At 36.4% G+C, this 26842-nt stretch overlaps 1 protein-coding gene across 1 annotated transcript in view; it reads left to right on the forward strand.

Annotated features, from left to right (window-relative positions):
* UTRN (utrophin) overlaps positions 1 to 26842 on the forward strand; it is a gene marked incomplete at both ends in the record, with an annotated part of 450045 nt that overhangs the window by 188218 nt on the left and 234985 nt on the right. The window contains 3 exons of the mRNA XM_079716566.1: positions 1324 to 1529; positions 4229 to 4383; positions 20383 to 20572. Coding sequence (XP_079572692.1) covers positions 1324 to 1529; positions 4229 to 4383; positions 20383 to 20572 — 551 coding nt within the window. The remainder of the gene's footprint in view (positions 1 to 1323; positions 1530 to 4228; positions 4384 to 20382; positions 20573 to 26842) is intronic.

Genomic DNA, 26842 nt, shown 5'->3' on the forward strand with positions numbered 1-26842 from the left:
ATGAATAGGATAATTTGCTTATCTTTTATGATAAACCTCTGATACTTGCTGTCACTTGATATCTTTAGTTTTATTTGTTCAGTGTTAAAGGATTCTATTAGTTATAGTACTTTATGTAACTTTGTAACTGACAAGTAAACCATTACAATAAATTTTCCGTCTCCCTAAGTTAAAACATAAGCAATTTATTTAAACTGTTGGATAAGACCACATAAAATAATCTCACTGAACAATTTTTTAGAATTATTATACATAAGTATAATTTACATTTTTTCTGAACAGTCTTACTGATAGCTCTTATGGTTTACTCTAACCCAGTATTGTTTGAAGAATTTTACCAAAAGGTCTCATTATGACTTAGCTGCAATGTTATTTTTTAGTTAAGTTCTTCTTGGCCTGGTGCTTAACTATAGCCCTTCAGTCTTTCTGGCATACAAGGCATCTTCTAGAAGTTTGTTTCTAACTTTCTACTAACTTATTACGAATGGTTGTTGAAGATATTTAAAGTTATTGCTTACTAGTACTTCAGTTCAAATCATGAATTGCCCCTGAAGTAATTAATCAAAAGTTTAAGTTTCCTTAGATCTCTTTTTCCTTGACACATGTTAAAAATACAAGAGGAAAGAAAGTAGGGGAGAGAAAAGGAAAGGAGAAAGAGACAGAAAGAGAGAATGAAAGAAAGATAAATAGAAACAATAAAAAAGAGAGAGGAAAAGAGCCAATATGGATTTTTTATAATAAAAAACTGCTGGGTACCTAGAACTTGAATCTAATTTACTTTTAGCACGTCTCTTGAATATATAAAAACACTTCCTTTTAGAGAGGTTTCATGCTAGAGTAAAACAAATGTGAAAATTATTCTTAAGTATTTTATTTTCTTTTAAAATCAATACTACGTTAGAGCATTTCCTTAGAGGATGACAAGTGACTATATCTTTGGTCATAAAGTTCTATCATAATGTACTGTTAAAATCTACCTTCTTCAAACCAGGTTCTGTAAATATAAATTAGGTAGGAATTTATTTTCTTTATACTTTTTGGTTTGTCAGTTTATAATAGTCAATATCTTTATTGTGAGATATTTTAATGCATTTAAAATAGAGTTTAATTCCAGATTTTTTCTTCAAGGATGGTTTCAGAAATATATCAGTCATACAGTGTGTCAGACATAATAAAATTACTTTAAAATGTATGTACCATTTTGTCTCCTTTCTCTTTTCTATATATAACCTTATTTGTGATGAATTTGGTATCAGGTATTTTTTCCCTTTCCTGATAGTTACTTTCTGGGATTTTTAAAAATATATATAATGCCTCCTCCAGTGGAAAAGGTCAAGAACCAGTGGGATAGCACCCAGCATGGTGTGGAGTTAAGACAGCAGCAGCTGGAGGACATGATTATTGACAGTCTTCAGTGGGATGACCACAGGGAAGAGACGGAGGAGCTCATGAGAAAATATGAGGCTCGCCTCTATATTCTTCAACAAGCTCGAAGGGATCCACTTATCAAACAAATTTCTGATAATCAAGTAAGACTCATTAGATACTTTCTGGCATTATCAATTTGTGGGATGTGCTTTTTTTGTTCTGTTGCTAACTGTAATTTTTAGGACCCTTGTCATAATGTTTTCCCAAGTGCTTAGAATGTACACTGAAACTTATATAAAGAATTTGACCAGGAAGGTTTTTGAAAAATTTCTGGAGGCATAACAGATAGAAATGTACATGTATCCTAGATTTATAGCTCACTGACTCTTTGCAAATGGAACTTACCCATGAACCAGCATCTAGAAAGAAAACATTTTCAGGATCCCAGGAACCCTCCTTTTGTTCCCTTCCATATCTACCCTGAAGATATTTTTTTATTTATGAAATCTCCTGAGACTTCCATTTGAACAAATCAAGTGTTAAGTAAGTTTAGTTTCTTCTAATACCTTTATAACCAAACCATTTAATCAATATCATCATAGCAGGTACCTTTTTTGTGATTAGTTTGATTATAGAGTTGATGATATTGAACACCTATGGTATTTTTAAAGTGCTATTTTAAATCTCTACAATCATAGAAAATATTCTTGAGTCGGAGGTATGGTTGTTAGGTTATACTTTGGTGTAACATTTATTTACCCTTCAGATAGCCTAAATGAAAGTGTACGCTTGTGAAGAATATAATAAAAGATATATGGGAAAAATCTCAGACATGAGAGTATGTTTTTATTCTTCAGACGTGTAGACTTTCCATGGTTACAACTTAAAAAGCAAGTGGCCAGGTATCCTCGTTTCCTGGATCATTCTCTGTGTTTATGCTATCTGCTGATTTGTCTTCACCAAATGACTCAAAAGTAATAATCAGCAAAGCCCCTGGACACTTAACCAGAGGAATACAGTTAAAAGTGATATTAATGTTTCAATCATCATATTCAGAATATTCTTTTCTTTCTTTTTAATACATTCTTATTGGAGTATAATCGCTTCGCCATACTGTGTTAGTTTCTGTTGTACAACAAAGTGAATCAGCCATATGCATACATATATCCCCATATCCCCTTCCTCTTGCGTCTCCCTCCCACCGTCCCTATCCCACCCCTCTAGGTGGTCACAAAGCACCGAGCTGATCTCCCTGTGCTATGCGGCTGCTTCCCACTAGCTATCTATTTTACATTTGATAGTGTATACATGTCGATGCTACTCTCACTTCGCCCCAGCTTCCCCCTCCACGTCCTCAAGTCCATTCTCTATGTCTACGTCTTTATTCCTGCCCTAACACTAGGTTCATCAGTACCATTTTTTAAAAATTAATTAATTAATTAACTTTGGGCTGCGGTGGGTCTTCATTGCTGCACATGAGTTGTCTCTAGTTGCGGCGAGCGGGGTCTACTCTTCGTTGCGGTGCGCGGGCTTCTCATTGCGGTGGCTTCTATTGTTGCGGAGCACAGGCTCTAGGCGCGCAGGCTTCAGTAGTTGTGGCTCACGGGCTCTAGAGTGCAGGCTCAGTAGTTGTGGCACACGGGCTTAGTTGCTCCGTGACATGTGCGATCTTCCCGGACCAGTGCTCGAACCCATGTCCCCTGCATTGGCAGGCGGAATCTTAACAACTGCGCCACCAGGGAAGCCCTGTACCATTTTTTTTAGATTTCATATGTATGCATTAGCATACGGTATTTGTTTTTCTCTTTCTGACTTACTTCACTCTGTATGACAGACTCTAGGTCCATCCACCTCATTACAAATAACTCAATTTCATTTCTTTCTATGGCTGAATAATATTCCATTGTATATATGTACCACATTTTCTTTATCCATTCATCTGAGGTATCACCTCACATGGGTCAGAATGGCCATTATCAAAACATCTAGAAACAATAAATGCTGGAAAGGGTGTGGAGAAAAGGGAACACTCCTGCACTGTTGGTGGGAATGTAAATTGATACAACCACTGTGGAAAACAGTATGGAGGTTCCTTAAAAAACTAAAAATAGAGCTACTATATGACCCAGCAATCCCACTACTGGACATATACCTGGAGAAAACCATAATTCAAAAAGAATATTCTTTTCTAATCAGCAGCGTAGTTCTATTCTGGAACTTTAGGGTGGATTTTTCTGCTAGCGCTACAAAAATCATTTTAAGAACATTCATTTGTCATTTAGATTTCCTGGGGAGTATCTTGATACAAGAGCTCTCAGAAGTGGAAAAAAATTTATCAAGGAACCAGTGCCTATGGACATACAGCATCAATTTAGTTTATTCAAGCAATTCTCAGTAAACCTTGCTTAGCTACTGGATCCACCCAAGCAGTTAACTTTGTAAACAGTGATACACAGTGATCCAGGGACAAGAAGACTTCCATGTTGTTGCCCTTTCCATATCTTCAAGCACCTATAGAGGAACTAACTCTATAGTAAGTTCATTCCTATAAGATACATGTTCCTGTAAGGATCAGATATAGCAGTAGGAATGAAAGAAGACAACTGGTTTGAGGAAGTAAAACATATCAAAGGAGAAAAGGCAGTAATCTTTTAATGTTATCTGCTATGTATCTGATCACTTTTCACTTCCAGAATTATTTTTGTTTGAGCTTACATGCAAGAGTTTGTTTTATAATTTGTTTCCTTCTTTTGATATCTGTGTCAAAAACATATTAAAACCTACCGGAAGGACCAATGTTTTGGTCATACTTGTTATTGAGTGATCCAGTCTAACAGCTACATCTGAAATTACACCTTAGATGTTGCTTCAAGAACTGGCTCCTGGTGCTGGTATCGTTATGGCATTCGATAACGTCCTGCAGAAACTGCTGGAGGAATATGGCAGTGATGACACGAGGAATGTGAAAGAAACCACGGAGTACTTAAAAACATCATGGATCAATCTAAAACAAAGGTAATGCTAAGGCCCTGGCAGGTGTATGTATGTATGTTGTCAAGTTGAGAATTTGATTGCTTTGGCTTTCTCATGGAAGCGTGTGGAACAGGTCACATATTTTATTATTATTTTTAAATTTTTATGCTGTACTGAGTTAGCATTACCACACTTAGTACAGAGTGTATATTTATACATTAGGTACTTGAATTTCTGCAATGGAATTTTTCCTTGAATGAGTCTAAACCTTGCCCGTGATCATGTTATGTGTTCTGATTTTCTTACGCCTCTTGGCATTGCCTAGAGTACATTTTGTAGTACTCTGATGGTAAGGAACACTTAGGTATTACAGAGGCATCAGGGTAATATTATCCCTAACGGTAATTAAAACAGTATGCTGTTTGGTCAGGTCATCCTCGGTTTTGGCTGAGAACACATGGATCCACACTAGACTCCTGAAGTTGAAGTATACTAAGTGTATGTTGGGCTTCAACTAACTTATCTTTTCTTTCATTACTCCATCTCGTCAGTATATTTGAAACAGTCTAAAATAGCATACGTGTTTATAGGAGAAATTTTTCTGTCACTTGAGCATCTAGAATTTGAGGCACTGTAAGCAATGGTTAGCATCTCTTTAAGATTGCATATTTATATTCATCATCAGTAAAAAAGTGTTTGCTTCCTGCATAGTACTGTGAATACCTGTGTTGAAATGAAATTATGGTTTCACACATCTTGAATATTCAGATGCAACTGCCTGAAAGCTAACTTGATATCAAAACCACATTTATTTTGCAGTGAATAAAATGGATAATATCAGAACACTTTATGATATATATTACTGGTAATAATGTATGGACAAGCATTTAGTAACGGTTTGATATGGAGGTATTTTTAGAATGTCATTTTTAGTTAGAATCTTTAATGTAAATTTTGGGAAACTGAAAGAAAAGAATTATGAGTCAGTATGTGAACATGAATGTGTTGCTGCATATCCCTAGGATTCTGGAGAAAATAAAGACAAGGATAGCAAATACAAAACTTCTAATGTTTAAAACAGAATATAGTTATAATATTGGTCTTTCTAGCATTTTAGTACAGCTGCTTTTCTCTTGTTGTAACAGGTAATTTGGATATAGTAAGAATCCCAAAACTAAGGCAGGGAAGAGGAGGAATTAAAAACAGCTTTAAAGTACAAATTTCTAGTTACAAGATAAGTTCTGGGGATGTAAGATACAGCACGGTGATTATAGTTAACAATACTGTATTGTGTATTTGAAAGTCACTAAATCTTAGAAGTTATCACAAGAAAAACATGTAACCATGTGTAATGATGGATGTTAACTAAATTTACTTTGCTAATCATTTTGCAATATATACATATATCAAATCATTGTTATATACCTAAAGCTAATACAGTGTTGTATGTCAATTATATCTCAGTTAAAAAACCCAGCCTTAACATTGAGAGATCGTCCTTAAGCATACTTTATCTTTGTATTTCCACAAATTCCGTCTACTGTAAGAATTATGACTTTGTTTTTATTGTAAACAATACCAGAAAAATTGATCACTTAGGAATGTGTGGCCAGCTTTATTTAGCAACTCCAGTTCTTTTTTTGCTTTTACTTTGTAAATATTTTAAGACAGCCTACAGCAGTGGTTAGATTAGATGGAAGAGGCAATTAAAGATGAATTATATTCCAGGGTGATCTTTCATTTATCATAGCTAAGACAACCACCGTGTTCCAGTTTTATGGTAGTTACAAGTCATTGTCTTTATTCTATTTTCTTTCTGCGTTTTAGGGGAAATAAGTAAACATGTTAATATTTAGACATGGTTTAGGTATATTATTATCTATAAAGCAGAGAAAATACAACAAAGTTGTGGCTCACGGGATCCCATCATAGTGATAGCTGAGTTTTCTATGTATTGCCAGGATTTTCCCTTTTAAACACAATGATATTTACAATTTTTAACTGTTTAGTTGAAGATCTTTCTGAAATATACAAATCTTTCCTTGTCCTCTTTAGCAAAGTACATGAACCTATATTAAACATTTTTTGAATTCTTGGCATTATTGTTATGAAGAGAGAATTAAGGAACTATAAGAGCTGTGCCTGACCTTACAGTTCATTTAAACAAGTGTTTCTCGACCTTTTTTACATTATCCACCCCGCCTAAGGAGCCTTTTCAGATACTTGCCCACAGGACGTTTTAATACCGTGGGTATCCTGTGTATCTGTTTCTGTACTTTATAGTTATATATTATATATAGTTATGCTTTATAGTTATGCTTTATACGTAAAAAGAGTAGATTTTTCCCACTCCCCTCCACCACCTTGCCCCACTGAGAACCATGTATCTCTTCCATCGAGAATGCTTGGTTTACTCTAATGCTCCCTCAGACAAGTTAAATGTCACGTTCAAAGGCACATGGCAGAGCCAAGATGATATTTGTCTTTACTAAATTATGGCAATGCTCTCCACGATCTGAAGAATTGGTGGTGAATTTTTTCAGGCTGCTATGCTTTGTGAGATTTTGTGCTTCGTTTTTAGCATATAAATTTTATTGGGCATCTCCTAATTGTCAGGCTCTGTGCTAAGCTCTTCACTTGCATTATTTTATTTAATCCTCTCAACACCCATAGGAGACAGGAAGAATTTTTATCAACATTATATCGATGAACAAACTGAAGTAGAGAGAAGTTAAGGAACACCCGAGATCACACAGCTCATACGGGCAGAGCTGAGAGTGGAATCCAAGCTTTTTATGACTGTGCAGTTGGGCTTTTATCTTTCTTTAAAAATCGCTTTATTTTTCTTCTTTGCTGTCAGAACTTCAGCCATTGCTGATGACGGTTCTGTGTACCCACCTCTCAGATCTTTGTGATTCTACTTCCTGGTTCTTATCTGTGTTGAGTTTAGAAACCAGATCTGATTAAAGATATGGGGGCCTCTGCTACGAATAAATGTAAGTCTCTCCAGTACATGGCCATTGTGCCTGCTGTAGTGGCCCTGGAGCACCTTTACACCATGGCTTTTCTCTCATCTCCCAGCCATATTCTGAATGTACATTGTAGTCAGCCAAATTCTGGAGGGGTGAAGGGTTATTATATTGCACATGGAACACTATTATTGCGGTATAATATATGAAATTTAATATCAGCATTCAGAGGAAATGTTTTGTCTGAATTGCAATTGGACTAAGTCATTTGGCCATTCACAATCCCTTATCTACCACGCCGAAATCCAATACTCACTGATAACAGAAAGCTTTGAATTGACATGAGGCTATTTATTCTGGTCTTTATTTATCCTGCTTAGTGTGAATAGCCTTGTTCCTAGCTGCAGAAATATTAATGTGTTTGCTGCCTCAGGGCGTAGTTGGGGTTAACATGTCATTTAGATACATTCATAATAATAGTTTTCTAATGTACAAAAAAATGATTAATTCTTAAACATAACTGGCTCCCGATATTTTGGATTCTATAAACAACAGGTCTGTCTCTAACATTTTAAACTAATTGACATATCTTGACCACTATTCTTTTTGCTGGTGAAATTTTTTTCTTACATCTCTTGATGCCAGTTAAATTTTGTAGTGCAAATTGAGATAAAGGTAATTGAAATGGGCTTATAGTAACTTTTGCAGTGTAGATGCCTCATGTGGGTCTGAAATGTTATTTTAACCCTGGAGTGCATATGTTCATGTATATGTATATGTATATGTATATACACATACACACATACTTGCACCCATACATATCCACACACATAGTTATTTATGCTGAAATATTATGAAGGAAACGAGACAATATAACTTTATGTTATAAAGAATGTCCTATAGATCATTAATTATTATGTATTTTTCTCTTTGCCCTCCATCCCCCGGAAGCCATCTTTTGCTGCCTACTTTAAGGCATTTCTCGGTTTGTACAGGCAGGACGAAAAGCACACTGGCTGTGGTATCTGGCAGTCCTTGATTAACATCCCAGCTTATTCACTTACCATCTGTGTGAACTTTGACCAAGTTCTTTCAACTCACTGAATCTCAGTTTCTTGGTGGTAAAACAGAGAACATATCTAATGGGTAAGATTATTGTTAGGGTCAAGAATTAGGTATAAAAGTTCCTCATACATGGTATGTGCTCAACAAAAGTTTACCCCAAATTATCATCATCTGCTCTGTCATATTATGTCTTCCTTATAAATCCGTTGCCCTTTGGTCTGTTGTACAGTACTGTTTATGGTTAAATCAGCAGAAGGCTTAGTCATTGTCAGTTGTTTGTCTGTAGTCATTTTGAATAGTCTCTGTTTACATTAATGAGAAAATAATTGGTTATCTGATTTACTGAGTGCAGTATAGATATTCTAAATGTTTATTACCAGATGAAACTTTTAGCAAATGCAATTTTCTTGTTAGTGTCTTAGTCTGTTCAGTCTTCTATAACAAACTCCACAGACTGGGTGGCTTAGAAACTACAGAAATTTACTTCTCAAATTTCTGGAGGCTGGAAGTCCGAGATCAGGGTGCCAGCATGGTCGGGTGAAGACCCTTTTCCGGGTAGCAGACTTCTCCTTTCCCTATGTGGCAGAAGGGGTAAGAGAGCTTTCTCAGGCCTCTTTTATAAGGTCATTAACCTCATTCACGGTGGCTTTGCCCTCAAGACCTAATCATCTCCCAAAGGCCGAACGACCTCCTAATACCATCGCATTGGGCATTAAGATTTCAACATAGGAATTTGAGGAGGACAGATACATTCAGACCATAGCAGTTAGTAAAATCATCACAGTTGCTGAATTTACATTGCATTTAAGTGTTTTCTGCCTAAGCAGAAGTCTAACCATCCTGGAAAGAAAGGGTGTAGTATTTTAAAAAGTTTATTTCATGTGAGAGCCACAAATACAGATTTATCTAGTGAAGGCACTTTCTTCTTTAGAAATGACACTGTCTTTCTAATTAACATTCATTAACTTGTTAATAATGTCCTGCTGGACATGTGGAATGCACATAGTTTACAAGGGGTTATATAAATATTGTGTATACTAAAGACTGAATTTGTGAAGCCCTTGATTATTTTGAAAACATTACATTCCAAAAATTTGAATTTGCCTTTGATTGCTTTCCCAGTTATTTTTATTGTATATTTTGAAACTTTCATTATTTCTGTTACTACTTTTTCAGCAGTGATTGTTTATTGTCCCAACTGACTAATAAAAATGAAATGTTCTTCTTCAGCATTTATCCATTGTTTGATTTGGCCAATTTCTTTGAACTGTGGTCAGTGGAGATATTCATATGGGGATTGTGTCCTATGGCCTGACATCAACCTGGCCCATCCTTTGCACTCTTAAAATGAATGTTGTAGCAGCTGTCACTCCCAAATTAATGAGCTTAGGTGAAAAGTACTGGTAGCCGTATCCTTTGAGCCTGTGCGCTGGTATGAGGTTCAGAGATTTGGGTCAGTCAGTTTGATTTATCCTCTCCGAAGCTTACTTCTTTCCCTGAATGTTACCTTTATTTTCCAACCTGTTTCTTTTATTTTCATTGCTAGCATTTCGTTTTTAGTTTTCCCTTCTGAGCTGGGAAGGAAACTGGTAAAGAAGAAAAGTGTAAAAATTATACTCTTCTTTATTTTCCTTTTTTGTTATATTGTTTTAATATTTCAATTACTGTTTTATTGCCTTTGAAAAAAATTACCAATAATATCTTTGTGGTACATACCTAACAATACTAATGTTTTCATTTTGTACATATCAAGCTCAAGCAAGCAGTTATTTTCTTAATGCATTTAACTCCATAATAAACAACCTAAAGGACCAGTGCCTGTCGCCTTTGTCTTTGCTTTCATTTGTTCTTTTTTCTCATGAGTTAGTTAATTAAATATTTATTTATTTATTTTTTAATTTAACCTTATCTTTTTCAAGCTCTGTGATCAGCCCTGAAGCCCCAGGAAGCTTACCTTTCATAGGAAGAGCCAGGTAGTAAAAAGAAAATAATACATAATTATAGATGATGATTTTGGAGGCAAAAGAAACTAAAGAGGTGCTACGTAAGAGAGGGAATTATTTAGCTTGGCTAAATTTAGAAAGCATAATGCAAAAGGCAGCATTTGAGCTGATTCAGGTTAAGAAGAAGCATCTGAAAAAAATTCTAGGGTCAACAACAAAGGTAAAAGTCATGAGGCAGGAAACAGCATAGAATGCGGTTGAAATATAATGAATAAGGGGGCTTAAGAAGTGGTAGAAGAGGGAGGAAAAGGCAACATCATGCTGAACTTTATAAGACATGGGAAAGGGTTTGGATATTGTTAAGTACAATGGAAAGCTATTGGAATCAGTAAGCAAGGGATGACACTATCTAATTTATAATATTCAATTGAATCTTGCTTAGTCTTATGAGGAGGATATATTTTAGGGATGTAAGAGAATAATTGGGACAGCCAGTAAAGAAGTAATTGTTGTGGTCAAGGTGAGAGATGGTGGGTATCCTGGGATATTGTCTGCCAGCAATGGTGGAAAGAAGGTCACGGCTTTGAGATGGACTTCGGAAGTAGAAAAGATGTTTGATGGATTAGATATGTAATTTGGGGGTGGTGGTGGAAACAATCTAAGATGGCGCTTTGTGAAAGGATGAGTGGGTACCATTCACTGGAAAAGGCTGTGGGAGTTTCTGAGAGAAAAAAATTCAAGAACTGGATTTTGACATGCTCATTTGAGATGACTATTAGATATCCAAGTGTATAGATCAAATAGATAATTGGATATGTGAATCTGGAACTCAAACATTCCAGAGCTCAGATAGGAATTGGGGAGTTCTAAGCATCTACAGTCGAGGTTAAATCTGTGGGATTGGATGAGATCACTGGGAAAAGAATAAAGATGGAGAAGAGGGAGATGGATTGAGTCCATAGAGTCTAGGGTTTGGTGATGGAGCAAAAAAAGGAAAAGAGAAAAGAAAAGGCTCAGAAAAATCTTTGAATGAAGTAGAAACAAAATCCAGGTGTTCAGAAGTATAGGGAAGATAATATTTTTAAGAGGGAATGGAGAGAGGATAATATTTCTAAGAGGGAACGATCCATTGTGTTTAATTAGGCTGAGAAATTCGAAGAGATGACACAACACCATTCCTGGAATTTCACATTTTGGAGATTCTGGTGATTTTGAAAAGAGCAATTTCAAGGGAGTAATGGGGTAGAAAGTAGAGAATGAGATCAAGTTGGGGAAATAGAAATGATTTGTGGAGAGATCACCAGAGAAGTTTGTTGTAAAGAGGGGCAGAGAGATTAGGTAGTACCTGGAAAGCAGTGAAGGTTAAAGAGAGGTGAATGACTTTTCTTTAAAATGGGATATGAGAAATAAAGCATGTGTGTATGCCCATGGGAATGATCTAGTAGAGTGATGTCAGACTGAGGTGACAAAGGAAGAGGAAAGAAGTCCTGTTGATAAGGTGAGATCTGTAGAATTGAGTTTGGTAAGAGCTGGGATGCTTTTTCCATTATGACAGGAAGGACAGTGAGAAGATGAGTATAGATGCATGTGGATTGGAGCCTTAGTATTGGGAAATGACATATTCTCAGTGCAATGACTTCTGCTTTCTTTATGATCCATGAGGCGTGCTCTCAGTGAGGCTGGAGGTGCGACTGAGAGAAGTTTGAAGAAAGAGGATCAGTTGTAAAATCTAGGTGGTTGAGACAGAGAGCTTCCTAGGGGAACTTTAGTGCTGGGCAGTGATGGGTGCCTATTTGTGATTTATTATAATAATGTAAAGGAAAGATAACCCTGTTGTGGTGTTCTTTAGCAATGTGTATCTACTCAGAGGCAAGTAGAAAGAATGCAGATGAAAGTCAGACGGAGAGGGAGCAGGGGAGAGGAAGGTATTTGTAAGGTAGTGGAGACCGGGATGCACTAGTGCATAATGGTGTCTATCATGTCCCTTTCTCTGGGAGGTGCAGTCCCTCACTGGAGCCTATGGCTTGGCAAGCAGATCTTGAGTTGGATTTCAGACTCCACTTACCTGTTGAGGCAGTGAGCAGCCTATGTGCAGTTACCATGGACCTGGAGGTCAGTATATGAGCATAATGGAAAACGTCTTCTGCTTTGAAGGAGTAGGATTTTGCCTGGAAGATGGGAGAACAGCGGCTTGGAAGTAGCAATTCGAAGGAGGCGGACCTTCATTCCAACAGTTGTTCGTCATGAAACATATAGGGTCTGAGAGAAAAAAGAAAAAAATTTCGTTAAAAATCTGCAGACAAATTGATGGCACTAGGGAAACCAATTTCACTTAAGACAGGGTAAAAGGATTGATCTGAGGAATCTCCCAATCGTAGAATAGGCTTCCAGGCTTAATGGAAGAAGGGTTTTGGGGGTAGATTGGGGAAGGTATGGAGCAGTATTGGGGTTATGGTCTGGTATTGGTTGGCTAAGACCAAATATCTGGTAGTGACTTAGTTGAAAGGGAAATAGGATGTGGTGTGATAAATCCTCACACAGGAATAGTTCTGTCTTGAATAGTGGGGTTGCGGGTACCTCTCTTAAGCTTCCCAAGTGGTGTGGTATTAGCAGCTTAGAACAGTCTCCTTGAGTTCCATGGAGTGAATTTTTAAGTGCTTGATGATGACCCAATCTCTATGCAACAGAGACTGGTCACAAAATACCATAGATGGTTGGGGATATCTCCAGTGACCAATTCTTCATTAAATCCACTGCATTAAAGTGTGCTTTAATATATTTCCTAGTAAATGATACTTTATACACCAAAGGACAAATTACCTTGTGAAGGTACTCAATGGGAAGCTTAAAGAATTGTTTCATTGTAAGTTTTTTACATGCCACTCAAACTACTGATGCTACTATTTTCCACTCTAGAAGAGATAAATATATTTAAATCTCTTGTAACTGTAAACGTCACCTTTAAAGTATACCAAAATTTAGCAACACATATCTGTGGGTTTGCTAAGACACTTTTCCATTGAAGTCTTAAAAAAAAGACATATCTACTTGTGTTCAGACAGTCTTTTGACCAATTATAAGCACATGCACATTTGATTAAACAATATTATATCTTGTAGCTTAAAAATGAAGCATTATTTAACATTTAAAATAACATTTTAAAAATGTCAGTTATATGGGTGGCCATGTTTTGTAATGCTACAAAATGACTATAAGCTATTTTGTAGCCTATCATAGTTGCTTTTATAACAGAAATCTCTTTAAAAGCTAAGAGTTTACATTTAAAAAATCCAAGTTCCCTTTAATATAAACTATTATAAATCTGCCACACATACATTTGTTAAATCTTTTATGAGAAGTTATTTATACTTTCAGTCTGCACCATTTCTTGCATTAAAGAATTCTATAGTCTGCTACTTCTGTTTGAAGTAAAAAAACTTTTTTTGTTAGAATTATCCTTCTAAACTTCAAAAGTTCTGGCTTTTAGGTTTTCAGCCTATCTTTATTCTTTATGATTTGTGGGTTTTACAAGATTTTTTTTAAAAAAAATCTTCTCTGCCTTTGTCTAGTAGCCATAATTTCCTGAACTTAAAATCATTTCTTTTTCTTTGCTAGTGTTCCTCTGTTATACTCTCTCATTTGCATTTCTCAGAACTTCCTCCAGCTTTGTTCTGATCTTGAGATGTAGCAACCAGAACTGCCAGATAGAAACTCTGCACTGAGAATCGTAGACTAGTGTAAGTTCAGTGCTGGATGTGATCTTAGGAATGAATCTTCCACATTAGTGCTTCCCAACCTCTTTGTTGTCTGCATACCATGCATCTATTCCCATCAGTAACATTTCATTTACATGCAGTGATCCTTTTTTTTTTTTTAAATTAGGGGAAGGATTTCTTTTTAAATATTTATTTATTTGTTATTTAGGTTGCCCTGGGTCTTAGTTGCGGCATGCAGGATCTTTAGTGTGGCATGTGTACTTCTTAGTTGTGGCATGGATGCGGGACCTAGTTCCCCAGCCAGGGATTGAACTTGGACCCCCTGCACTGGGAGCATGGAGTCTTACCCAGTGGACCATGAGGGAAGTCCCTACATGCAGTGATTCTTTTTTTTTTTTTTTTTTTTTTTTTTTGCGGTAGGCGGGCCTCTCACTGTTGTGGCCTCTCCCCTTGCGGAGCACAGGCTCCGGAGCACAGGCTCAGTGGCCATGGCTCACGGGCCCAGCCGCTCCGCGGCACGTGGGATCCTCCCAGACCGGGGCACGAACCCGTGCCCCCTGCATCGGCAGGCGGACCCCCAACCACTGCGCCACCAGGGAAGCCCCATGCAGTGATTCTTAATGAAGCTGAATTTGAAGCTAGGGATGGAGTGAGAATGGAGGAACTCTTCCAGTAGGTTTTATAATCTCTATGATGGAATATGTAGTTTTAAAAGGACCCCTAGAGATTCTGACATGGGCCCTTTACTCAACTAGTCCAAGCTCTTTATTTTAAGGATGGAAAAAGAAAATTGGAGATTTGAAGTGGTTTACCCCAAGGCATATAGCTAGTAAATGGCAGAGGTGGTAAAATTAGTGGTTTCCTTCTGAGAGCAGTGTATAAATGGCATTAAAAGTAATTTACTAGCCTGTGTCATAAAGTGTGTGTACATACTTCTGAGCATCTAATTTTAGTGATTTTTTTGCCTTATGGTATTACGATAAATCATGTGAAATTCCTTGAAAATAAATAAAAGATTCTTGTAGTGTCTTGTCGTGTCCAGTATACCCTACTCTAGCCTTTTAAAAAAAGAGTAAAATGAATGATATGGAGAGCTGATACCTTTTAGCTATATTCTGTTACAGATTTCATATGAAATTATATTAATTTCAAAAATCAGATGTATAAATTAGTATAAATACTATGCTTATACATTTTAAAATGTATATTTATTATAATAACATGAAGACAATTCAGACTGCTATAAATAGAGTTTAGTTTTCAGTATGTTCATTATTTTTAGTTGTTGATTATGATCATGATAAAAAAACTATGACACCAGATATTTGTGAATTTTAAAAAATTCCCTAGGACATTTATTATTAACTTGCACATTTGTATCCTATAAATAAAATTACTTTCCCAGTATTTCACCAAATTCATATACAAGGTTAGGGAAAAATGTTATAAGCCACTATGTTTGTGGTGATTTGTTGTTACAGCAGTAATGGCCTGCTAATAGGCACCATAAGAGAAAGTATGGGATGCTATGGAATGAGATACTATAGGTTTGGAAAGTATCTGCACCAAGTTCTGTAGGGTAAGTAGAAATTAACCAGGTGGAAAGGGAAAAGTTTAGTGGGGGGATGGAGGGGTGAGGAAGGATATTTAAGGTAAAAAAAAAAAAAAAAGTAAAGCTCTGGATGTGAAACAGTGACCACTTTGAGGGTTAGTAATTGGTTCATTTTTGTAGGTAGCATGAGGCTTGGAGTAATGAGATGATACTTGGAAAGGTAAGCAAGACTCAGACCATGGAGAACCTTGTGTGGCAAGTGGAGTTGAGGGATGATGAAAATGATGCATGAGGAGGTGGACAACTGCCCCAGGTTTCACAGCTAGTCAGTGGTGGAGCCATGTCTGCCTTGATCCAAAACCTGTATTCCTTTGCTTTAGTAACCAATAAAGTAGACATCTCTTAACCATTGTCTAAAAGTTAGTTTTTAACAGTTTCCTACAAAATGAATACTTTTAAAGGAGAATCTCTTTTCCCACTGACGACTAGTAGATAATTTGACAGTTTTACAATAAATGCCCTAGCTTCTGGATTCAGGTTGTTTCACTGGTCACCAAAATATGCTGCTGGTATTACCCAACCCAGTGGAACCAACATTGTCTAAGGTCAAGTGCTCATGATTCTCTTAGCTCCCTTTTCCTCTGAAGCATCACTTTAGGCTTTCCCCCTCCCCTGCTAGCCTGGTCCTTCCTTCATGCTTGTTAAGTGTAAAGTGTCTCTCAAGTAGAGGGAATCTCTGCCTTCACCCATGAGGTTCTTAGACATTTGCATCCTTTTCCCTAATCTGGGCATTCTTAGGGTTTAATAGAGCTAATTCATAATGATGTGTTTCTACATTAGCTGTTTGCCACATAACCTGTTATGTACGTGTGAATATTCTTAAGAATAAAGGATATTGATTATGTAAGCTGAATGTGTTTGACTTTGCTAAATTTTATAATTACTAAATTTTATGTGTTCTTAAAATAAGAATAGTCTACTTTACTAAATTTTATAATTACTAAATTTTATATGAGTGTTCTTAAAATTAGAATCATCTGTTCATGGTTGATTAATTGTGCCTGTATACTCCTTTAATTCTAGTACTATTTTGGCACAGTCTTTATTTGGCTATTCTTAATCTTTTCTTCAGTTGATATTTTAATAATTGAAAATATGAGCAGGCTTAGGTGGAAGATTAAATACCATCACCACCAACCACCCAAATTCTGGTGGATAACTTCTAAAGATAAAAAATTAAATATATGAATATGATTACAAAAATATTTAAAATACTGAAAGATTTATAATAGAGTATAGTGGTACTCTCACTACTCACTACAGTCCCTCTCCCTAGTGGCAGCTTTTTTCTTCTCCTTGCTTGATCATGTTAATTCTATTTTTATGTTTTTGAGGAACTGCCATATTGTTTTCCATAGTGGCTGTACCATCTTATCATTGAATTTTTAGAGAAGTAGATATTCAGTGTTGACATTATTATGCCTGTCTAAACATCATTAACAGCCAGGCACTAAAGTTTACTATAATTTTGCTTCTTCTCTGTTTATTTTACCTGAAATTAATCATTGCCTTGTTTTTATATGCTTAGTTTTCTTTGCACCTATTGCTAATTCTTCCCACATTTTCCAATGGCCTGACAGTGATTGACAAGATCAATCACATTAAGCAGTCTATCACTTCTAATATTTTTTCTTGTAGACATTTCTTCTGGACACAGCTTTCCAGGCCTGCTGCACGGCCATTATCCTGGGGATTTTCTGTGCTTTCCTCCTAGGATCTCATGGAGTTTGTTTGTTTTTGTCCTCTTTTGAGTTATTGTTTTGTCAGAGTGTCTCCTTTGTTAATTTTGTCAAATTAAAACAAGAAACATAACAGTTGGAGTGGTGAAGACAGCCCTCATCTGATCCAGTTTGGTGCATTGCCCTCTTTTCTGAGATCTCCTTTCACCATTAGCATGAGAGCCTGTTGGATTTCTTGTTTTTAAGCTTCTTATATTGTCTTCTTTCTGGATTTACAAACTAGGTATTGTAGAGGACTTCTGTCAGTAGCTTCTTGAAAAGTGGAGTTTGGGAGGTAATTTTAAAGGCACATTATAAAAAGATTTTCATTATTCTATAAAACTATCATAATGCTATAATAAAGACTCTGAGGAATATGGAGATACAGAAGACTGCTTCTGCCCATAGTGAGTTTATGGAACAGGGAGACAGACAAGAAATCTCTATGATATAGATAAAGTAAAATTTAAGGGTGAAATAAGATCACAATCTAGGGGCTTTTCCAGGATACATATGATGAATTTCTGAATGAAGAGGAGTTTTGACCTTTTATGAACTCAGGACAAGGAAACCTAATTGGGCTGAGATGTTCTGAAGGAGGTAGCTTTAACCCTTAAAGGATTGGAAGGACTTTGATAGGTGAAGATTGTCAGAAGGACATTTTTTGTGTGGGTATAAAATTATGGACATAGTATTAAGAATATTCTAGAGAAAAAGGAACATACCACTTTGATCTGAACTATTGGAAATAACTAGGGGGGTAAAGCTGGAAAAGTAAGTTAGTGATAGATTATGGAGGACATTGAGTTCCAGCAGAAGCAATTTGAATTTGTTCTGTAGGCAGCCAAGCACTGTTGGCAGTTTTTCAGTACGTAAATGCTGAGTTGAAGTTGATGACATTCCAGAATGTCATATAAATGGGATTGTAGTGTGTAGCTTTTATGTCTGGCTTCTTTCACTTAGCAAAATGCATTTGAGGTTCCATTCATGTTGATGTATCCATCATTAGTTTTTAGATTTTTATTGCTCAGTAGTATTCAATTATATGCATGTACCACAGTTTATCTATTTACTAGTTGATGACATTTGGGTTATTATGAGTTTTGGACCATTATGAATAAAGCTGCTATGAGCATTTGCATACAGGTTTTGTGTAGACATATGTTTTCATTTCTCTTGGGTAAATACTTAGGAATAGGGTTGCTGGCTTGTATCTTAAGTGCATGGTTAACTTTATAAAAAACTGCCAAACTGTTTTTCAAAATGGCCGTACCATTTTACACTCCTACCTGCAGTGTATGAGAGTTGCAATTACTTTACATTCTTATCAGCACTTGGTTTGGTCATTTTCTTAAAGCCATTCTAATATGTAGTGATATCTCATTGTGGATTGAATTTACATTTTTCTGATAATTACTGATGTTGAGTAGCTTTTCATGTGCTTTTTGCTATCCATATATCTTCTATGATGATATGTCTGTTTAAATCATTTACCCATTTTTTAAAAGGAATGTGTTTATTGATATATAAAAAAGATACGTGTTTATTATAAATTCAAAGAATGCAGAAAAGTACAAATAGGAAAGTAAACCACATCAAATCCCAGCACCTGGAACTATTTTAATATTAGGTTAGTGTTCCAGACATTTCTCGCTCTATCTCTCTATGCATACAGATAGAAAGATGGATGGATGATGACAAATGGATCGATGAGTGGATGGACAGATAGAAAAAATATGTAAATAAGATCATATTACATGTGTTGATTTTTAAATTGTGATAACAGTTCATATACCATGAAATTCACCCTTTGAAAGTGTACAACTTAATGGTTTTTAGTATATTTTCTCTGTTGTGCAGCCATCACCACACTCTTAATTTCAGAGCAGTTTATCACCCTGAAAAGAAACCCACCACCCATTAGCAGTCCATCCCTATTTCCCTCTACCTTCCAGTCCTAGTCAGCAACTAATCTACTTTCTCCTTCTATGGATTTACTTCTTTTAAGTATTTCATATAAATGGAATCACACAATATGTGGCCTTCTGTGTCTGGTTTCTTTCACTTGGCATAATGTTTTCAAGGTCCATCCATGCTGAACATGTATCAGCACTTCATTCCTTTTTATGGCTGAGTAATATTTCGTGGGTGAATATACTACATTTTGTTTAGTAATTCCCCCCCCAATTGATGGATATTTGGGGTGATTCTGCTCTTTGGCTCTTCTAAATAATGCTGCTATAAACATTTTTGTATAAGTTTTTGTGTGGACATATGTTTTCAGTTCTCTTGGGTTTAAATATCTAGGAGTGAAATTGTTGGTGCCCATTCGCAAATTAAGTTGTTTATTTTCTTTATATGGAGCTTTGAGATATATGAAGTTTTAAAGGTTGGATTTACAGGTGTGTGTATCTGTTAAATCATGCAACTCCAGGATAGTTATATACTTTAATTTTGATGTAGATTTAATGAAAGCTTTATAAAAACTTGATTGTCCAGTGTCTTCCGAATATAATATTATTATATCAGCTTGAAGAACCAATTTGCATTGATCTGAAGTGTTTAAAACATATAAAGTAAGCCCTTTAAATTATTTGATTGTATCTTAAACACTTCTTCAGATTTTACTTCTTCCTAGAATTCATTTAGTCACTTGTATGAATATTTATTGATATTGCCTTTTGAGTGTCAGGAATGATGCTAAGGTACTGAAATAAAATGTATGGGGAATAACAACGTACAATTACGAACTGTAAAATGTTATAATTATTTTATGCTATAGATGTGATTTTGTTAATATTTATATCTCTCTCCCTCTCCTTCTTCTCAAAATTCACATTACCCCTCCATTAAGGATTATTCAAGACACACATATAAACAAATCTCCCAGTTACATTAGGTACTTAAATAAATAAAGGTTGCTTCGAGGCCATCTGTTAATTTTTCGTTAGAGTGTGCATGATGTGGACTGTCACACTGTAAGTAACGGAGACGTGCCTGTCGTGTTGTTCCTTGCAGCATTGCTGACAGACAGAGTGCCTTGGAGGGTGAGCTGAGGACAGTGCAGGCCTCTCGCAGGGATCTGGAGAACTTCCTAAAGTGGATACAAGAAGCAGAAACCACAGTTAATGTGCTTGCGGATGCCTCTCAGCGGGAGAATGCTCTTCAGGACACTATCCTGGCCAGGGAGCTCACACAGCAGATGCAGGCAAGTGCACGGGAAACTGCGCCTTGTATTTTAATTTTTGCTGTGCTCTTTTGATCCATCTACATGCAAAATTTATTACCTTTCAAAGGTGAGGTTGTCACCTTATTTTGGTATGAAATCCATGTTCTGCTATGAATAATTGGTTTCTGGAAATAAGATCTATAAAGTACTTTTACTTAATAATTGAGGAAAAAACACCTTGTTTTATGGGAGTAATAGTTTCTTATTTAGACTTACAGGCTCATAACTATTCTATTTTTCTATTGTTTTAAGCCCTATTACAGTTAGCCTTATTGAAACCTGAATGTTAAGGGCACTTCCTCTTAACAGGAAGTAGTTTCTTTCTCCATTATTATAAATACTTAATATAAAAGCTGCAAAGGCTTTGTGGCTTAGTATACAACCAAGAATATTAGGCTTGAGGGTATTACTTTTATGTCTTTAGCTTGATAACTATGATTGTGAATGCAGTCTGAGGTTCAAATTTTCTTCTACATGAAATGTGATAACACAAAGTCTTTCCTTTAAAAAAATATTTGAGGAACCTAATGAAGCATATCTGAATCTTTTTTTCTGCCCCCAAGTACACCTGCTTCAGTGCCCTTGAATTTCCCATTTTCTTTGTGCAGAATGACCTACTCTTGCCCATCACAGGCCTTCTCACTTAGAACTTGGTTTTAAACCTATTTCCATGGAGAAGACTCCTTGTTTACCACAGTTTTACATCTGATTACTTCTTTATGCTGTGCCATTCTCACAGCATTTTGACAGTTATTATTTCTGATATGCTTGTGAACTCATGATCCATTGTCATCTGATGCCTGTCTCCTCTTCTAGTTGATCACATGGTTCTTCAAGGGCAGAGATTGCATTATTCCATATTGTTGCCTGTGCAGAGCTCTGTGTGGACATTCTAAATAAATACTGACTACTGCCCTTGGACCCTAAAACTTCACCATTATGAAATTCAGTATGATGATTTTTCTGAACCCTTTCTTAGGAAATCTTTTCCCTTGAAACATCAGAATGTTCACAAATATGTGTGTGGGTCTGGTTGAAGGGTACAGAAGCTTTCTTGGAATTATTCTTACAAATTTTCTCTTAAGTTTGAAATTATTATCCTTAAAAAGTTATGAATTTTAAACAAAGACCCTTTTGGAGTAGACTTATTAATAACTTATTCCCATGCATAAAGACTGTTAGGGTGTTTTATGGTTGAATTCTCAAGATTAATTTAACAAAAATCTATGTTTACTTATACATTACTTCTTATTTCTTATTCATTGATTCATTACATAATACATTTGTGACTTGATAATGAGAGTGAGCAGGCAGGTAGCAAAGATCAATCTGCTCTTTTTTGTCTTTTTTCTCTTACCCTCTGGTGTCTTATGAGGTCACCATAAATGTTAATTGATAAAATTTTTAGCTATCATCTCATTTTCAGAGGGTTATACAGGGTTCTAAATGTGGGTATGTGCTAGAATATATTATTTTTTATGACTTAAACAACGATAAGCCTGACCTATTAATGTTCACAGATACTCAATTTATGTAATGATGTTAAACTCAAAACATACCCAGGCTATGCACTCGAGAAGGTAACAATTTTAGACAAAGAGCAAAGGAGGCTTGAAATGAGCCTTGTTTTAGCAGGTCTAAAACAAACCTGTTTTAGAGTTTAATAATGTCTTCCAATACATTTTATTCTGGGATATATTCTTACATAGCCAAAAAACTCTTCTCAATATTTAATGAATATTCAAATTGTGGAAGAAATACATGTACATAGAGATGTTTAAAATCTTTCTGAATAAAAATAACTAAGCACAGGATTACTTGTCTTATGGCAACCAGCATCAAGAAAGAAAGGTTGCTGACTAAAATACATTATAACACGAATGATAAATGCTTCTCAAAACTAATTTAGTGTTGCTAAAATAATCCATTTTGTCTCATATGAAATATTAAAGAGGGCATTTATTAAGAGCCTATTAAAATCTATCTAAAGATAAACACATGCATTTGTTTATGTTTTGGATGTTTCACATTATGGTAGTTCGCATGATTTTTCACTCCCTTGCTCCTTTGTTACATGCTGTTAATTTTAAAACGTTCTCTTCACTTTGTTAAAAAAAATCCTTGGCTTTGTTTTGGGCACCATATAGGTAGATGATTTTAAGAGACTTAGTACCATTTGCTGAGTATTTCTGAGGCAAAAGAATTTTAATTTTCCTTTGGGTTTTTGTATTAATGTCTCTCCTTTTATGTGAGTGAACAGTTAAAATGAAAACTTATTTGGAAATGGAAAGATATTTGATGAAGAAAATGAATGTGGAAAAGCACCTGAAATTATAAAATAAATGTTCTGGTGGCATGGCGGTGGTAGTAGACATGTGTGTGTGAGAACGATGGACCCTGGCAAGTGTGTGCTCTGTGTGCAAGGGGTGTGTGTAGAACTGCTTACACGACACATTCTCTGATTGTACTTGCTTTGTGTCTCAACACAGCTGGATGCAGGGCCGTGGTAATGTTTCATGAAAGTGAAGAAGTTTATTCTGTATTTGGTTTAAGGTGAATTTGGGTACATTTTGATAAAGCATAGTTTGGAAGCACAATGGAAGATGAAGATTAATTTCTGAGAGTATGCTGTGATACATGCCATTTCTGGTAAGGATGGATGATCACTTGGATTTACGGGTTTATGTTTCACTGCCCTGCTGCAAGGCACTTAGGTTTTTCTCCTTAGCAGAGGACTGTTGGCAAGAGAAAACCTGATCTTTTGGAGACAAAAGCTCCTGGAGAGCTGAGCAGTCCAGATCATAGAGGATCTTGTATGACTTGCTAAGTATTTCATATTTTAACCTGGTGGCAATGGGGAAAAGTCCTTGAAGCATATTAAGCAAGGGAGTGTTGCAGTGGGATTTGTATTTTATAGGAATCTAGCCAATGGCTTTATGGAGAGTGGGTTTGAACTGGGCAAGACTGACAGCCGAGCAGTCCGTTAGGACACTCTAGCCATCTGGTCAAAGGTGATAATGACTAGAAATGAGGCAGTGACAGGGGGAATACACCTAATGACTTGATAGTGGGTAGACTAAGGGAGGGGGAAGGGGTACTAACAAAGAAGACTGCCAGGTGGTGTTAGAATCTGAGATTGGGAATATAGGAAAAGAAGTCAGGGCAGCAGTGCAAGTTAGTGCGGAGTGTGATGTGATGGTAAATTCCATTTTGACTATGATGAAATGAGGCACCTGAGTAACATCCAGGAGGAGATGCCTGCTATGCACTTGTCACTGTGGATCTGATTCATATGAGAGAATTTGGCCAAAGATGCAGAAACATTTTTTTTTTTTTTTTGCTTTTGAATGAAAGTCTATTATTGACTTCCCAGTCAGTTTATCTATTAATTCAAATGCATTTATTCTGAATTTTCATGCCCATATTCTAAGATATTATTATCATTTTAATTATATTTCAAAATACAAGCTTTACATTTTATCAGTGCCAGTTAATTAACATACTTCGATTCTTTCCTGGGTAAAATTCTGTTGCCCTTTTGCCTTTCTGGGGTTGCTGTTTTTGCTCTCTGCTTTGGGATTATTATGTTTTCATCTCCTGTGTTCTCTTTCAGCCTAATTTTTATCCTCTTTTCCATAGGTGCAGACTTTAATTATTTAGATCGTTTCAGATATTCCCTCGTACCAGCTCCATACCCAGCATAGTGTTTGGGGGGTATTACCTGCACTGTGGAAACTTCACCTGCTGGTTTAGGGACAGGAATTACAACTTCATTTTTTTTTTTCTGATAACAGCTTTATTGGAATTTCGCATACCATACAATCCATCCGTTTAAGTTGTACAATTGAGTTGTTTTTACTATATTCTCAAGGTAGTGCAACCATCACCATAATCAAATTAGAACATTTTTGTCACTTCAAGAAGAAACCCTGTACCTCTTTGCTATCAATCCCCTATTGCCAGTTCTCCAATCCCTAAATAATCACTGATCTACTTCCTGTTTCTATACATTTGCCGAATAAATGGCTTTTTTTTTTTTTTTTTTTGCGGTACGCGGGCCTCTCACTGTTGTGGCCTCTCCCGTTGCGGAGCACAGGCTCCGGACGCGCAGGCTCAGCGGCCATGGCTCAAAGGCCCAGCCGCTCCGCAACATGTGGGATCCTCCTGGACCGGGGCACGAACCCGTGTCCCCTGCATCAGCAGGCAGACTCACAACCACTGCGCCACCAGGGAAGTCCGAAATTGCTATTTTTAATTATATCATTCATTGATAACCTCTTCCGATTTTGGCTTTATGTAGATAGTTTGACATCGTTAGCCTATCCAAAGGGAGGCAGTATAGATTCTCAGTACAGAGCTGCAGGGAAAAAGTAGACAGGCAGAAGCCCACAAAAACACTGCTTGATAAACACAACCCTATAAGACCCAATTTAGGGCTTTAAGTCATGCTAAAATTGAAGGACTGAGAAGGCAGGAAAAGTAAAGAAGAGAAACAAATATTTTTAAATGCTGCATTTCTTTTAAAGAATCATGACAATAGTAGAGAAAGGTGAAAATGCAGAGTTACCCAGGTTATTAATTTGAGCAGGACACTGATAATGGGAAACCTCTGGGTTCTATTTCTGGCTTTGCCCTTTGGCCCAGTCATTTAATCATTCTGGTTTATTTTGCTTATTTTCTAACAGTCTTTACCCCAATTGATATTTATGATGGTATTCAAGCTGAAGTAGAAAATATTATCTGAAATGTATACATATAAACATAAAACCCCAAAATTCTGTACTGAGTTTTTCTATCTATATGATCTCTCTCTCTCTCTCTCTCTCTCTCTCTCTCTCTCTCTCTCTCTCTCTATATATATATATATATATATATATATATATATATATATACTGTCTTATATTTCTTATTCATAAAAGTAAAACAGCTTTATGGCAAATAAAATGAGATGAAGATTCCGTCTAAGGGGAAATGTGATAATTTGGAATGTTAGTAGTCAATTACAGACTTTGTTGTTTTTTTTTAACCTTACTGTTTAATTAGAGGAGTCTTAACCTAACATTGGAAATTCGATTTCTGATGGCTTTCCTCCTAAGCAGGCATCTGAGAGCCTGTAGATGACTCTGATTTTAGGGTATCTTAGGTAAAGCCACATACCCCCTGCAGGTCTTTTTTGTTTGGTTTTAGATGATCTTGTTCTGAGACCTGTGTGGAGGTGATTTATTAGCACTCAGCATCTGGGCTGATATCATTAGAGTCCAGTACCCTTCTGTTCTGCTCAAGATTTGTAATGGGCTCTATTCACTCATCCCACAGAACACAGCCAGAGCTGCATTTAGTCGGGGAACGAACGCATCCCTCTTTAGAGTGAGAGAGTGAATGCCACTCGATCGCTTAATATAAGCCCGCTACAAGGCATGCATCTCGGTGATGTGTTGAATCTCTGCTCCCAGGGGATGTCTGCTTTGTATCTGCAGCTTTAATGTTTCACTTAATATCCTTTTTGGCTACTGAGCGCACTCCTCGCCCGCAGCAGGCAGCGTTTTGGCTGCCCAACAACTTGCTTCATTGTCTGGCTGAGCAAGTACTGGCTGTGAGCATCTGCTGGGGGCTTTCTGGGTGGCGTTTGTGTATGTTTTTTAAATTGAGGAGAAGTTGAAGGAATACCAGCCTTCATTTGCCTAGCACCTAAGTCCCCTGTATTTTTCAAGTGCTTTCCTGGAAACGAGCATGCTCAGAGAACTGGCAAATCATTGTCCAGTGACCGGGAGGAAATGATCATTGCTCTTCATTTATAATGCAAATTCTGAGGTGCCTGCAGAAGTGTGGTAAACTTAAAATGATGGCTGTGGTGAGAACGTCTCTGCAGAAAGTTGTGGTTTTGTTACATCGTTTACAAAGGATGGCAGTTTCTTCTCCTCGATATCAGAAGCTCTGTAAGGTAACTGAGTGATTGAAAATGAGGATCTCTGGTGTCAGACAATTCTGCTGCTTCTCAGGATCTAAAATCTAATCTTTCAGGGTTCTTATCAAGGAAAGATTCCTTTTCTTAGTGACTGACTGTGAAAGCCATTAAAGTGAATTGCTTAATTAAATTTTGTTTAAGAATCAGGAACAAGTACTATTTTAGTGCATACTTTATTTTGCAATTGACAAAATCTTGGTTTTTGAGAAGGGCTAGTGAACTGTTCAGAGAAAATACAGCAAAACTACATTCATTAAGACCTGTTACCTCTGAGATAACTTGTG

This window comes from Hyperoodon ampullatus (genome assembly GCF_949752795.1).
Source record: "Hyperoodon ampullatus genome assembly, chromosome: 12".
NCBI lineage: Eukaryota > Metazoa > Chordata > Mammalia > Artiodactyla > Ziphiidae > Hyperoodon > Hyperoodon ampullatus.